The sequence below is a fragment of the Crinia signifera genome, chromosome 5 (genome assembly GCF_055691185.1).
Source record: "Crinia signifera chromosome 5, ASM5569118v1, whole genome shotgun sequence".
In the NCBI taxonomy this organism is placed as follows: Eukaryota; Metazoa; Chordata; class Amphibia; order Anura; family Myobatrachidae; genus Crinia; species Crinia signifera.
The window spans coordinates 235,004,242-235,020,117 of NC_139221.1; the positions used below are offsets into that span (position 1 = coordinate 235,004,242).

Genomic DNA, 15,876 nt, shown 5'->3' on the forward strand with positions numbered 1-15,876 from the left:
AGACACTGCTCAGGGAATGTTTGGGAAAACAGACACACTGGTGCCGACTATCACAACAATGAGGGTTATTACTGGCTATTTAGCGCCTTAAAACGGCAAAAAAAAAAAAAAAAAAAAAAAAAAAAAAAAGGTGAAGTTAAATATGTCCAGTAATGCAGAAAAGGAGTGTTAATGATTTAAAATAGTAATGCTCCAAGGCTAAAAAGTTATGCAAAATAATTTGATGCTACCATATGTACATTAGAATAAAGTAAATGAAACAAACATAAGATGGAGAACACAACAGCATCAGTGCTAGCACAATGAAGTTAAAAACCTTATAAAGTGAAAATGTAGTTTAACCAAAAGAATGTTACTATTTTAGGAAGACTAAAATGCCTTAAAAAGGAATCTATTAGCATTTGTTTTGAATATCCAATGTGAATACCTCAAGGCATGTACAACAAAGTCTTAGAATTCTAAGCTCTTCATAGGTTACCCTGGAAAATAATAAAAAATGTAATTGGCTGGACGTTCTCCACAATTTTAACTCTCTAAATAGACCTCCTGAACACTTGTAAACATAACATTTAAAAATGTGTAATGTTACTGTACATAAATATCCTCTCTTTTAGAAACTAGTTTCACTGGTAAACACTTTAACACAATTTTATCTACATTTTTTTGTAAATTGTAGGTTTAGATTACATACACACGTTTCTATATAAATCTAAGTCTAAACAGTTCACACCCCCTTGTATTCGAAATCATAAAAGTTATTTACTTGCAAATCATTTGGAAATGTGGATGACTCTACATTCTTAGTCAAATTAAAATAAGTATCTGAATAATAAATAATTTTTCTTTCTATAGCTCTCAAACAGGACTCAAGGCACATGACAAAAAAACAAAGTATTAAACGCCACAAAAAGAAAAGAAAAATGAAAAACCCTAGAGCGCACAATAGTCTAAACATTCACAACAAAACAAAAAGTTAAATGTTTTACTCTCATAAATGTGTGAAAAAAAAAGGTGTTTAATATAAACATTCATAATTGTAACATATAGGTTTTCTATTAACAAATCTATTTTTTATTTATTCATCACAATGTGAATAATATTTTATATTTAAATTCTTAACTGTTAAAGTACTTAAGTTAATGTCAGCTACTTATTGCTCCAGTAATCTAAAAAGGTGATTCTGTTGTATTCATGGCCATGTATGGAAGAAAATATGAGTTTTTCCAAAATCTTTAACTAAAAAAATAAATAAATGTATAAGTTGTATACACACAGGTTTATAAATAAGTTTAGAAGGTTGATTATAAAGTAATAAATTCAAACAAACTACTGCGCTGGTCACACATGGTATGATCCTGCCCCCGTTTCCAATTAAGACACAAATCTAAGCAGCAAAATTGGTTAAAAGCAATTAATAGGTGCTGATCAGACTAATCTTTTCCTATGCATGTTAGCACACCCAGGCAAATAGAAGCCATATTCTGGATACCAACATGTCCAATACAAATCATTTTGATCTGATGAGTGGGTGTTGTTTTGAGAGCCACGCCCACTGCAATGTTTTACAGATATCACAATGTGGCCAGTAGCTCACAGATATCCATATATTGATCAGTACCTTCATTAATATCGATAAGCAAACAGGAAGAAAAGAGAAATAGGTCTGCTTCATTATGTATATAAATTAGATGAATATCAGGATTAGGAGAGTCTCTTGAATTCGCAAGAGTCCGTTTATCAGCATATTTCAGTGTCTTGTACTGGGATGAGTCACAGACTAGGGGCCAGATGCATCAAGCTTCAAAAAAGTGGAGTGATTAACAACCAGCTTCTGCCTGTCATGTTACAGGTATGTATGTGTAAAAAGAACAGGCAGGAGCTGATTGGCTGGTTGTTTATCACTCTCCACTTTATGAAGCTTGATACATCTGGCCCTTGGAGACTTAAGCCCCGTACACACGGGGTGATTTCAGCCTTGATCGCCAGAGATATGGTCGCTGAGTGACCATATACCCGTGTGAACGGGGTGACTGTTGCCAGGAGCATGCTCCCGCGACCAGCCCTGTAGTGGTCTCTGGCAGTGGGTCTCTTATCAGCAACCATTGCTGGTCACTGATGAAAAAATGTGACACGGAGGGGGATCCGCCTGCTGAGCGATATATCACTTAACAATAATACCGTGTGTACAGGGCTTTATGGGACATACACACGGGGAGATAACAGCCCCATTTCTAAGCGGTCTGTCTAGATCATTTATAAATGAAGCATGGATCGCTCAGTGTGTATGGCCCCACCGATGATACACAGTCCCACACATCGCCTGACTAGTATAAATCTAGTCATCGCCAGTGTTCTCTCAATTGAGAACAGTGGCAATGACAGATTGTTCAGCACACTGTTCCCATTGCCCCGTTTGTACGGGGCATTACTACATCCAAATACTTATTTTACCACAAAGCATAATCTCTGCAAAACAAATGGCTTAACAGGTGCATATGATGGGATGTTGCTATGGGCAACCTACCAGATACTATTATCTTCTAGGTGTTAAATAAGTAGATTGTGATTGGTTGCCCATTGCAACATCCCATATACTATCCCAACATCTCTGTAAAATGCTGCAAAATGTGCGCACTATATAAGAAACTACTAATAAATAAATAGTACTCCCATCGTCGTAAACTTCTCCCATAGAATTTGATGGTAGATCAGAACCACTTGGCCAATCTATTCTTCCCATGTACACACACACACACACACACACTACATAAAAAGTTTTCATAACAATTTTATGGTTTAAGTTTTGTCTTCACTCTTCATTTCTAAAGATATCTAGATTTTACTCTAGCTCTATAAAGCAGGCGTTTGTATAATTATGTCTGTTTGAATTAAACAAACTTTAGGGAACGAGGACAAGAAAAGACAGTATTAGTTTCTAAAAACCATAAAATTCATATTAGCAAAGCATAGGTAGTCATTTTACCATAAGAAATAAAAGAATTGTACAAAAGGTTAACGCACAGTTAAACATTGTGGTGGAGATAGAGGGTGAAAAAAAAACGGGAAATCGGAATCTAAAATTATTAATGGGTCTGTTGTAAGATCTAAGAAAACATGTATAACAGCAAATTAAAATGGTAGAAGATCCTGTATTTTCATGGAAAAACAGGGTTGCATATTTACATAAAATGCCCAAATATTGACATCATGCCTCATTGCGAGAAATTATCTTAAAAACACGCGGTAACAACGATTTAGCAATGATCAGATCCAGATTTGCGACAGACACAAGAATAGATAGAACTTGACGGATATAGGAATTGCTGTATACATTATCTCACACCCACAACACAGTACAGCATAAATGACAGGCTTGAAGTCTGAGACACACGACGATTACTCATTACCACAAGTCTGGTTTAATAAAAAAAAAAAATTCTCTCTAAACAATTCATTGCACTCTGAAACAATCCTCCTTAGTAAGAAAGCCAGTAAATCCAGCTGTCGGGAAGAAAAACCTCCATTTAAAATCATGTCTTGGATTACTTCATATTAAATGAGTAAAGAGGAGTGTGCTTTCTGCCCAGACCACTAGCAAAAAGGAACATCAAGAGATAATGTCAGTGAGTAACTGTCACAAACAGTGACGTGTTCGTATTTACGCAGTTTTCATTCTTCGATCTGTATAAATATAATAACCACAAATGAAAGAAACATTTGTGTTTGACACTTCCAGACAAATATTGGTCACCGTACATTCCTTTTCCAAACACCTACTCTCTAGGATCAACAGAAAGGGGATTATCAACGCGGGGAACACAGAGTTGAATCAGATGCGGAAACCTAATACTGTAACTACTGGACACCCACAGAGACTTTCCTGACACTTATTATATGTTAATATAAACACATAAATCCCTCCAGTCTGATGTACAGGTATTGACCTACCACACTGCAATGACCTGATATGCCTATGAAAAAGTGTTACTTAGACTAGCTGCTTCATTTGATTAAAAGCATAGCCTTTAGGACTAATATTTATGGGTACAGGAGAACATATGAACAAAACTATAAAATCACTGTTCATGACATTCACAGTCCAGATCATTTGCAGCTGATAAGCATTACAGAACTGTTCTTAAGGGACAACTCATGTGGACAGGACACTTTTATACTTGATTGTTTGGTACTTGTGTAATATCTGGGCACCCGATTTTTTCATTGTATTACATCGCATGCAATATAGTGGCATACAATTCATGCGATGCGATTTTTTATTGTAAAGAACCGATTTTTAATTGTATAGTCACCCATGGGTGATTTCATACCCCCACTATCCAACTACGCATGGAGTTGATTTTATATAGAGTGGCGAGCCCCGCAGAATACATGTAAAGTAATCTGCGTCCCCTCGCTGCGCTCGCCACACTATATAAAATCAACTCCATGCGTAGTTGGATAGTGGGGGGTATAAAATCACCCATGGGTGACTTTACAATGAAAAATCGCATCGCATGCCTTAAGTAGTGGCATGCGATGACAAAAATCGGGCGCCCAGATAATACACAAGTACCGATTGTTTTATCAAAAATGGGTGGGTCCTGTTCAATAGATTTCACTATGGATCATTTTGTTTGGATTATACCCTTTCACCAATTCAGTTAACATTTATATTCATGCAGTCATTTAGATAGGAGAATAAAAAGTTTTCAATTCTGTTTTATTTTTGTGCAAAATTCACTTTGTTATTTACAGACCATAGAAAACAAACCGCAATATTTGCCAGGGGATATTCACACACATCTTAATCCAAAAGCAGGTTATAAAATTTCCAGGTTTTCTTTAAGACATTCATAAAAATACAGGTTGAGCACCTAATATCCAGAAGTATTTGTGTTTCTCTAGCTTTAGGAAATTTGCATAGAAAAACGAGATATCTTGGGGAAGGGACTAAAGTGTATACACCATCCATTTAAATAGGTTTAATATACACCTGCCACACAGCATGATAGATATATTATATATATTTTACACTTTTGAGAATTAAACAGAGTTTGTGTACACTGAACTATCAGAAAGAAAAAAGTGTCACTGTGTCATGCACAAAGAAATATGTATTTAAGAATGTCGTATAAAAAAGGGAGACGAACATATTAATAAAAAATAAAAAGATCCAGACAAAGCAACTTGGTAACACTGCATAAATAATACAGAAATATTGGCAGTTACCAAATACTAATGTACAGCAGCAATGGCCAGGATGCTTCTGCAAATGTACCAGTCTTAAGTCGGAAATAATAAGTAGAAGTAATCATTTTACTATAAAAATAGATCAAAATAATGCAGTTTATTACATAACTCCAATTCTATTTTGCTCATGTAAATCTTAAGACAGTATAACAGCCTATTGGTATTTCTCATTCAAGCTTCTAGATATATAAAATTGTGAGAGAAAGCAGAAACCAATCAGCTCCTTACTACCATTTTCAAACAGAGCCTTTAAAATGTAAGGCAGAAGCTGACTGGCTGGTACTATTCCTCATAAATTTAATTTTGTTTCTGCAAGCATTGATAATTACCCGTCTGACTGAAAGACAGATAATACATATAATTTATTAGGCACTGAGAAATGGTTTGACAATCAAAGTCAAAACATTCGCACATGCTGCTTCCATTTAAAACCGCAAGACACGTGTATAAGCAGGATTGTTGTGCCACAATATAAGTACAGGATATAAACATCCCTTTGCTCTCGCAGCCATCTGAACATTGCTCAGGCAGCACAATTTATAAATATACCATCAGTGTAACATCACACGCTGTAGCAGGTGAGAAACCATATCATACCAATCCCAATCCTCTCGTGCGCAGGCACACTAAGAAGGGTGCCAAAAATTACAATATACATCAACTACAGTTACTCATTTGCTTAGAATAAAACACAAGTTCCACTCTAGAATGATCAAGATTGAAGGGGAGACGGAACAGTGTCTCCCAGCAAATACCTAGAACTGCTCATTACAAATTGTAGGGTTAGATTGATTAAAAATGTGTCTTTGTTTTTTGTTTGTTTTTTATCATTACCAAGACATTCATAATTACAGGTGCCAGAGATAAGACAGTGAGACGGTCAGACAGCCAGTTAGAGACACACCTCTGTTCTTTTCATGCTCAAGTCTAGAATTACTTTTCTCTTTAGAACACAATGGAAACAAGTATATCACAATATTAACATCTTTAACATGTCGACGAAACTCAACTACTGATTAAGTTCAATATAACCTACCAAGAAATGATAAACTACAGAGCATCTCTATACGTCATGCTGATTTTTTTTCTGTTTCCAGGATGGCTATTTATCAAAGACTGGAGAGAAATAACATTGTGAGAGATAAAGTACTAGCCAATCAGCTTCTGTCTTCCATTTGTCATTTTTTTTTTTGTTTGAAAAATGACAGGAGCCAATTTATAGTACTTTACCTCATAATTGTCTCTCTTGGAGCATTCATAAATACCCTCCTAGATATTACTGAGTATTAGGCTTCACATTGTTCTTCAATGCCTTTCAAATATTGTAGTTGCATCAGTCCCTCTAATACTACTTCTAGCAATGCTGTTAACATATTAGATCAGGACTACAGAGAAAAGATACACAGACACCTTTTATCCTTCTGCATCCTAAAAAGATGCATTTTTGGCATTGCCAACATGACCATTTTTAAATTAAAGAAATAGTTTAAACTGTATCTGAAGGAAAGAGCGACTTATCCACTGTAAAACAAGGTTATATATTTATTCATAAACAAACATAAGAATATTGTTAGCAAAAGTCAAAACTACTGCTTACTGTAGACTTAAAAAGTTTAGATACTTATTCATAGGGCTTGGAAATAAATCCAGATTGTCCATATGACCACAACATAAAATGAAGTAAAATACAAAACCAACACAATCCCCACACAAAAACCATTTATACTTTTGATAACATGTTGTTGTAACAGATTTTACTTTATATATTTTGAAAACAGTTTTTCTAATAGCTTCCCCAGAAATTGTGCCCACTGCAGATTCAACTGGACCACACACAACTAAGAAAATCTTTTCAAAACTATTCAGAATAAATTACTCAATAACAAATGCACGAATAAGGGAAAGCTGGCACTGTAACAAATGCAACTATGCTGTGGGAATACAGAAGTATTAAGAATAACTCCCCCATTTAAAGACACATTAACTTAAAAAATAACTGGAAATGTGCAACCAATAGGTGATTTTTCTTCTTGTTCTTGAAAACCACAGTACTATTAAAATGGCAAAATTTAAACTCAGAATTTGATTCCAAGTTTGTGGTTTATTAAAGATAACAACTCAACACAAGAACATGACTTTGGTGACACATATTTAAGGTTTTGTAATGAACTGGGTATTTTAACTGCGCAATTTTCCTGGAACCCTTATTTCACATTAAAATTAACACCCGCATACTATGTATGGTAAATTTACAGGTTGACAGAAAGCAAAGATGGAAAAAAAAAAAAATATATATATATATATATATATATATATATATATATATATATATATATATATATATATATGAAAACCAAATAAAAATAATGATTAAATGAAGGTAAATGATTTTTTTTTTTTTTACATATATTATAGTATATATTTTTATGACCAAAAAAATGTCAATGAATGGATATAATTGAAATATATGTGGGTTATATTTGATTTTTTTCTTTTTTTTTTGGGGGGGGGGGGGGGGGGGGGCATTTTAGGGGATACGGGTTAGTTAACCCTTTTACTTGGTCTCTAGAACACCATGCACAACAGCCCTTTGTAAAAATATTTTCCAGATAAACTACAAATTTTTTTTTTTTTTTTTTTAAAGTGACGTAGGATAAACCAATCAAAATGAGAATCAATTTGGCGCCACCCCAGGACTCACCTCCTCATCGTGCTGCTGGCAGTAAGCAATTCTCTCCGGGTACATGGGCAGAATGGAAAAGGCACTGCCCTGGAAGGGTGATGAGGTGGAGGAGGATGAGGTAGTAGCAACACTGGATGCTGCAGAGTTACAAGGGGAGGCAGTGCCACTTAGGCATCCAGGTGCCCTGTTCCCTGGGCCTGTGAAGCGTTCTATGAAGTGGTCCTTAGTGAGTCGCACTCTTTGGTGAGCCCGTAGGCAGTTGTCACACAGGTTCTCCTGGCAATCCAGGCAGTGTGAGCAGGCTCCATTGCCCTCATCACAGGAGGAACAGCGCGGCTCAGGTTGGCTGGGGGGTGCTCGGCGTAGAAGACTGGAGGAGGAACAGGATGCCGAACGAGAACGTTGCTGCCGCCGGGCACCATTTCCACCACCTCGGCTCCCGTTGCTTTGTGGCTCCTCACCAGCCCCCACTACCGCATCCAGCAGGTTACTGAGGTGCAGAAAGGTGGAGGAGGGTAAAGCATCCATGCCAGCTTCAGACATGAGTACCTTGTGGTCACACACAGGACAATGCAGCTGCAGGGAGTCCCCAGGGCTCCTGTGCCCCTCTAAGCACTGGCGACAAAAGGCGTGTAGACACGGTAAGACGTGTAATCTTCGGGGAGCTGTCCCAAGGCTGCCACCCCCAATACTGCTGCTTGAGGTTTGAGAGGAAGAAGAGGATGAGCTGGAGGAGGAGATGGGCGCAGTGGATACACACATCTCCTTACACAGTGGGCACAGCTGGAAATCTGACTCTGGGAATGAAGCCATTTACATGAACAGAGGGGGCAATGTGTTACACCCAATCAGTGGCCACAAATTCATAAGGAATCAGATCATTGAAAGCATGTTATCCTCTTCTTTCACTGTCCTGCTTCTTACATGTATCTGTATGTGTGGGGAAGTACTGCAAGACCTCTACTAGGGCTTTCTACCACACTCACACCTTTTCTCCAGGGGTTGTTTACATGGAGTATTTGTAGTAGACCTCCCAGGTGTAATCAATAAGTGACTCTCTGCCTCAGTCCCCTGTTGTCAGCAGTTCAGCATGGATATATTGAACAGCTGCAAGCTTCGTGATGCCAAACATCTTCCATGATAAAGGTTTCCACACATTGATGGGGTGTCAGGAACCCCCCACATAGACAAGACAATGCAAAGTTTTACATAAGCATTCTCCCTAGCACAGTGCTGCGATGGGATCCAGCAGGAGCATGCCAGACACACCCCCCTCCGCCTGTGCTGCAGAACGCTTCCCCGGATCTCACAGCGCACACCGCCGCCTCCAGCTCCCTGCCAAGCAGCCTTCAATTATTCATCTCACCCTGTCGCACCCCATCATCAGATCACCTTTCCTGCACGATCCATCCTAAACGCACAAGTTGTAGAATCCGGGCTGACCTGCTGTGACGGCTCCTGGAAAGCGCTGCGATCCTGCGACTGAGGTATTTCGGTGGCTAGGTAGAGCTGCCAGGGGATCTCCAGTGAATGCTCAGTCCGCAGAGCTGCATCCCCTCCATTTGTTGTGCTTGTCTCTCCTGCCCACGCTTCCCATGTTGTCAGCGCATAGTGGATGTCCTGATGGCTGTGCCAGGGGTGATCTGCCTGGAGATCCAGCTCTAGCCCTGCACGCGTGCTGTAAATGCTACCAGCTTGAACTACTGGCTCTTTAATGAACAGAACGGCAGCCCTGACTTCCGCCAGCCGGAGCAGTGAGGGGTGGGGAGTGCTGGCTGCCAGCAGGAGGGGAGGGGAGCTTCTAGGAATAACAGGAAACACTACAGCAGCACTGGTGCCATCTACTTTGCACAACAAAGGGGCGGGTCTGCTGAACAAGAATGCAGATATCACAGCAGCTGCTGCCAGGATTTAATAGTTTTATTTATTTTTTTATTTTCTTAAATTGCATTAAACTATTAGTGTATATTTAAGGGTTAATCGAGCATCACATACCCTACAAAATAGGATGCTTTTTTTTGACACTCGTTTTCCTAGAGAGTCGGTCCCAGCAGAGCACAATAAAGTTACCATTCCATGCTGAGTGGTCTTGCAAGGGTGAACTGACTGGTGCGTAATACAGCGATAATGCTGGAAACTCATCATTGCCCTAAAGGAAAGGAAATGAAGGAATCATGTGTCACCAAGTATAAGTATGTTATTCTCCAAGCCAATTCTTATCAACTGAAAGCAAATTGTTGTTTGTCATTATGACAGGAAACGGTCACTGGGTTCCCAGCATGTTGGTCGATAGTCATTAGGTCGACATGCAGGATGGTCAACATGAGCCTAGGTCGACAGGGTCATTAGGTTGACATGGGGGTAGGTGGACAGTCAAAAGGTCGACATGGGGTTTTTCATGTTTTTCTGAGCCGACGTGCCGACAGGCGGTATTTCATGCCCTACCATCCACTAGGGCATGGTGGGAGAATAAAATAATGTGCCCGAAGCATGCGAGGTTACTACATTTCAGTGTCCATGTCGAAATTCAGGGCAAACATTTTTGAAAAACCCCATGTCGACCTTTTGACTGTCGATGACCCATGTCGACCTAATGACCCTGTCGACCTAACCCATGGCGACCTAGACTCATGTCAACCTAAATGCATGTCTAACTAAGGATGTCGACCTACTGACTGTCAACCAACATGCTGGTGACCTAATGATCCATACCCGTTATGACTTGGCCACTAGTTGGACATTACAGCATTTTAACTGGGCCAGAGGTGGAACTACCATTGATGCACTGCTGCCCCTGTCACCCTCTTCCTGTTCCTGTTGCGATTGCCACCAGGTGAGCAGGAGTTGCAGACTCTTTTCTAGCTAACATGGGTTACATCTTTCCTCTCGGTCTCCCTCTTTTGGTTTATATGAAGAGCACTCTGTTAATATTTCCATTGTTTTACATTGTACTTTGGACAAATCTTTTTACTATGATTTTTATTTATTATATAAACTATATCATCCCCATTTTTAAATGAGATTACATTCTTTGGACAGAGGCGCCGAAAGTTCACAGGGTGCCGGAGCCGTGCACCGCCGGCTCCACCCTCCCTATGCCCCTGTCCAAAGAATTTAAAAATGGGGAGTGTAGGGAACTGCACACAAACGGGGAGCAGAGGAGGGGAGTCGCACACTCGGGGAGTGGAAGAGGGGAGCCGCATACACGGGCAGTAGGGGAGGATTAGCCGCACACACAGGAAGCAGGGCGGGGAGTGGAGCCGCACACATGCTGAGTGGACGGAGCTTCACACACAGGGAGCAGAGAAGGGGGGATGCACACGTGAAGCAAGGGGAGTCAAACACATGGACCACCACGGTTGACAGCTACTGTCAGGGTTGGGAATGGATGGGGTGACCTGCAGAGGGACATGTCTAAATATAATGCCAGGAGGACCCGCATTAACCAGTAGCACTGTGTGCATTGTTTGTGTGTGTGACGCTGGGTGTGTGCTGTGTATGTAGGTGGCATTAAGCACTGTGCATGGCAGCATGTCTTAACAGGGAATCGCTGACAGGTTCTGCCAGTCATATAGGAGTGTACATCTTACCAGGGCATGTCAGGGTATTTGTACATTGAGTAATGCAGTCTGTGTGTGTCTGCCCCTCTGTCCACCATGACCTTACCCAGCCATCTGCCTGTCTGTCTATGCCCCCTCATCTGTCTGTCTGTCTATGCGTCATTCTGTTTATGACCCCTATCTATGCATCCACATAGTGTTCTGTCCATCCGCCCATCCTTCTGTCTGCCCATCTATGCACCCATATGGTGATCCGTCTGTCTATGCCTCCTCAGTGCTGTAGTCAGGTAGTGTCTCTCCTGCGTATTACATCCTCTCTCTCTCTCTTCCAGGGGAACTACTGGGGGCATTATGTGTAATGGACACTACTGGGGAATTGTGTAAGGGGCAATAATGGGCGTATAAACTGTATAAGCAGGAGTAGAATGGGCATTAAGGTGTGCAGTGTAATCGGCCTTACAGTGTGTGGCATAATATGTATTGGGCACTATGGTGTGCGGGATAATGTGTAATTTTCATTACGGTGCGTAACAATGTGTAATGGGCATTACATGTAATGGGCCTCATGGTGTGTGAACATGTAATGGGCATTACATGTGTGGCATAATGTGTAATGGGCATTACGATGTGTGAATGTGTAACGGACATTACGGTGTGTGGCATAGTCTTAAAATCTGAAGTAAACAAAGCAAAAAATTAGTTTTTTGTGTGTGTGTTTGGGGAGCCCAAACCATATTTATGCACCTGGGCCCACAACACGCTTGTTCCACCTCTGCCACCTACTACAAATCGGGGGACGGGGGGGGGGGGGGGGGTGTTTAGTCGGCGCGAAACATGCCCTTGCTTCGGGCACCTCGGCACTTAGCTACACCACTGTGTTTGGAGTGCAGAGATGAGCTTTACAGACACATTCCCGTGCCTTTCAGTGTGAGTTTGGCTATGCCTGTCCTGATCAAATATTTAAAGTAAAGAGACCTTCTTATGCAGGCCGAGCTTTACTATGCTTTGAGTTGGGTACCCTTTATCTTTGAGTGAGAGGGTTTGCCTAAAGATACCTTTATATACACAAAAAGCTTAGAGGTAAATTTGCACGCTGAATTCCTGCCGATCCCCGTATGAACGGGATCGGCCGTATACGACCTGAAAATACAAATGGAGAATACAATAAATTAACAAAGCTGTCAGTCTCCTCATTCATATTTTCCGATGTCGTAGCCATTCATACCTGCGTATCGATCCGTATAAATTTTTGGTGGCCGTGTGTACTAAGAAAGAAATATGTAATATGTACGAAGAGATGTATGTAATATGTACAAAGTGGCAGCATTGCAGGGATCATGCTGATCCCACCCCCCACACTGCCAGAATACCTCAGTCCGGCAGCGGCGTAACTAGATTTTCGGCGCCCCCCTGCCGACAATGTAGGAGGCGCCCCCCGGTAAAAAAAAAAATGGAGCGGAGGGGAGCCGTGGTACGGCGGTGGGGAGGGGGGGTTGTGTTTCTGTGTGTGTGTGTGTGTTTGTATGTATGTATGTGTGACGTGTTTGTGTGTGTGTGTGTTACCTCTGGCCGGCGTGGCCGGCTGGCCGCATCCGTCTGCGCCGGGTCCCGGGCGGCTCTCCCGTTACTGCTGCTAATGAAAAAGTGACACTTGGGAAATGGCTGCCCCCATACTGCAGACGAAAAAATTGTCTGCGGTATGGGGGCAGCCATTTTCCAAGTGTCACCTTTTTGTATTAGAACAGCGCTGCGGCTGCCGGGACTCGTTATAGGCAAATGCAATTTGAGTCTTGCAAGGAAAAAAGTGCTATATAAATTACATTATTATTATCATCATCATCATCATTACTGTACAATTCTTGAAAAGAAAAAGTGGTCTGGATTTGCAGGAATATTGGGTGAGATTAAATAGGATGAGAGAATCAGAAAATGAGAGATTTTGTGAGAAATCTCCAGTTTTTTTTAAAGCGGCAATCATTTACACTGCAAAATCAAATTGATTTTGCAGTGTAAATGATTGCCGCTTTAAAAAAAACTGGAGATTTCTCACAAAATCTCTCACTTATTATGCTTTCCTGAGAAAGATTACTTCTACATCATAAGCAGGACCACTGGGCAGCTCTAGGCATTTGCCTAGGGCGCCGGCCACTGGAGGGTGGCAGTTTGCAGCAGGTCCCCCCCCCCCCTTGGAATGACATGGCGGCCTGGCGCCGCATCACCCGGAACACTTAGCGGCACTGGCGGTCGCATCACCGGTACTGATCATAAGCACATATTTAATGTTGTGTACTTTAGTCAAGCCACATGAATTGCGTGGCAAACATTATTACTCTGATTTGCCCTGTAATATTGTTTGTTAAATGTTTACTGCAGCACAGAGTATATTGTATATTCTTTGTGTAATATAGTTATGTAATGTGATATTAGTTATAAAAATGTACTGTATTTGAGAAATATTTGGCATAAACATAATACTTTAAAACTTTAAACCTTGAAAAGGTTTTCAAAAGCCGAAACGCGTAGGTGATCCATACACATTCACACCAGACCCCTCCCGCACCAACAGGGAGAAGGACTACGGCAAAGCAGCCGGACACGGAGCTCCACAACAAGCTCCGTGCACAAGGTGATGTCATCAGGAAGCGTGGGAGCCTGAACGCCGGCGCAGAAGCTCCGGCAGACCAGCACGGCCAAGCGTGTTAACCCCACACACACTGCAACACTCACACAGGCTGAGCCGCATAGCTGAACAGTACTATACCTGAGGAGGAGGACACATAGGTTACACCTATGGGATTGTAAAGGGGTCCTAAGGATCGCCTGAAGCCCTTGAGGCTCCCTCCTACCCAGCGCATAGCATTAGAAAGAACAAAACCAGACCACTAATATAGTGGAGACACGCATAGCATACCATCCCCTGCATCCAGCGGCGAGAAAGGACATAGGCTGCCAAGCCTATGAGATTGTAAAGGAGTTCAGAGAACTGCCTGAAGCCCTAACAGGCTCCTTTCTGACACTCGGTCACATACCCATTTGTTCACCGCGCATCATCCAAGGAGACCGTAGATCCCACACCAAGGGACCTACGGAGGAGAAAGAAACCCCAAAAAGGGCTACCTGAACCCCTGTCAGGGATCTTCTTAGGGTGACACAGCTATGAACAAAATTCCCTGAAAGTGGGGACCCCAAACAGGTGTGTATCGAAACACCAAGTAAAACAACCTTTACATCACCAACTCCTTTTCCACCCCATACAGGTAGTACAACCAATAACGTAATTTTATACACACTATCTTCTTTCATTTTTCTGCACACAAACTTACAACTCACTACATACACAGGCAGCGCTTTAGCCCACCCAAACAATAACGTTCTTTGTATATCAAAAAGGGATTGGAAAACCCTATTTGGCTAAAGCAGCGCAACTCCAAGATAGGAACACTGAAGGGAGCGCGGTATATCACACTGTTCTCCATAATGTACTTTATGGTACTTAATTTAAATAATTATACAAACTTAATCTTATGTAGGACTGTTGGTATTGTAAAGGGTAAATTTTTACCTCATGTATCTAATTAAAATCAAATTGGTCTAGATAGCATTGCATAGCATATGTTTTGCAATGCAATGAGATGAGATCTAGTACAAAAAGTATGTGCAGCACGTAGTTAATTTATGCAGGAGTGAGATTATAGTTATCAGCAGTGCACAGATAGAAAGTAGCGGTTACCGCCGATTACCCGTGCGCTGTATCAGTCTCTTCCCAAAATCCGGATCTGTTAAGTGCCGTTTAGTAAGCGGCGGGGTATGGGGGTGAGCCGCTCGTGCGGCTAGGTCAGTCTTCAGCCGCTCAGTGCGGCGGGGTATGGGGGTGAGCCGCTCGTGCGGCTAGGTAAGTCTTCAGCCGCTCAGTGCGGTGGGGTATGGGAGCGAGCCGCTAGTGCGGCTAAGTTGTCGGAGATAAATATCACTGCCGCTGGATGCGGCGGGGTGTGGGGGTGAGCCGCTCGTGCGGCTGAAACAATAACAGTCAGACGGCCGTTTCGCTGGGGGTGGAGCTTCTTCAGAGCCTGTGACGGTGATCGTCACAGGAGGGTTTTTATAAGCCATTAATTGGCTACTATTATCAGCTGGGATGGCTGATTGCTTGTAAATTCTTGGCTATGTAGCGCTATTTTGTTGCTAATTGTTTCAGAAGTAGCAATTAGTTCTTTTAAAGTTATCTCCTAAATACAGTATTGATAGCGTCTCATAACCTGATTGTTCCTCTCTATAGTGGATAGAGGCATAAGATCGTTTATTTGCAAGTCAATTTTGCTTATTACACTTGTTGATTATGTTAAATCAGCAATGTTATTGCAGGGGTTCCTGCAGAAGTAATGA

At 41.4% G+C, this 15,876-nt stretch overlaps 2 protein-coding genes across 3 annotated transcripts in view; one reads left to right on the forward strand and one right to left on the reverse strand.

Annotated features, from left to right (window-relative positions):
• The window catches only part of TRIM71 (tripartite motif containing 71), a 78,745-nt gene extending 69,023 nt beyond the window's left edge, over nucleotides 1-9,722 (reverse strand). The window contains exon 1 of the mRNA XM_083188664.1: nucleotides 7,952-9,722. Within this exon, the coding sequence (XP_083044790.1) occupies nucleotides 7,952-8,746 (795 nt within the window). The 5' untranslated portion in view covers nucleotides 8,747-9,722. The remainder of the gene's footprint in view (nucleotides 1-7,951) is intronic.
• LOC146080938 (uncharacterized) overlaps nucleotides 8,153-15,876 on the forward strand; it is a 24,577-nt gene continuing 16,853 nt past the window's right edge. The window contains exon 1 of one of the 2 annotated variants that reach the window (XM_083188666.1): nucleotides 8,153-9,420. Coding sequence is in view for 1 of the 2 variants with exons in the window: in XM_083188665.1 (XP_083044791.1) it covers nucleotide 10,125 (1 nt within the window). In the remaining variant the exon portion in view is untranslated. Of the gene's footprint in view, nucleotides 10,126-15,876 lie in introns of both variants that reach the window. The other variant, XM_083188665.1, reaches the window with a different exon arrangement.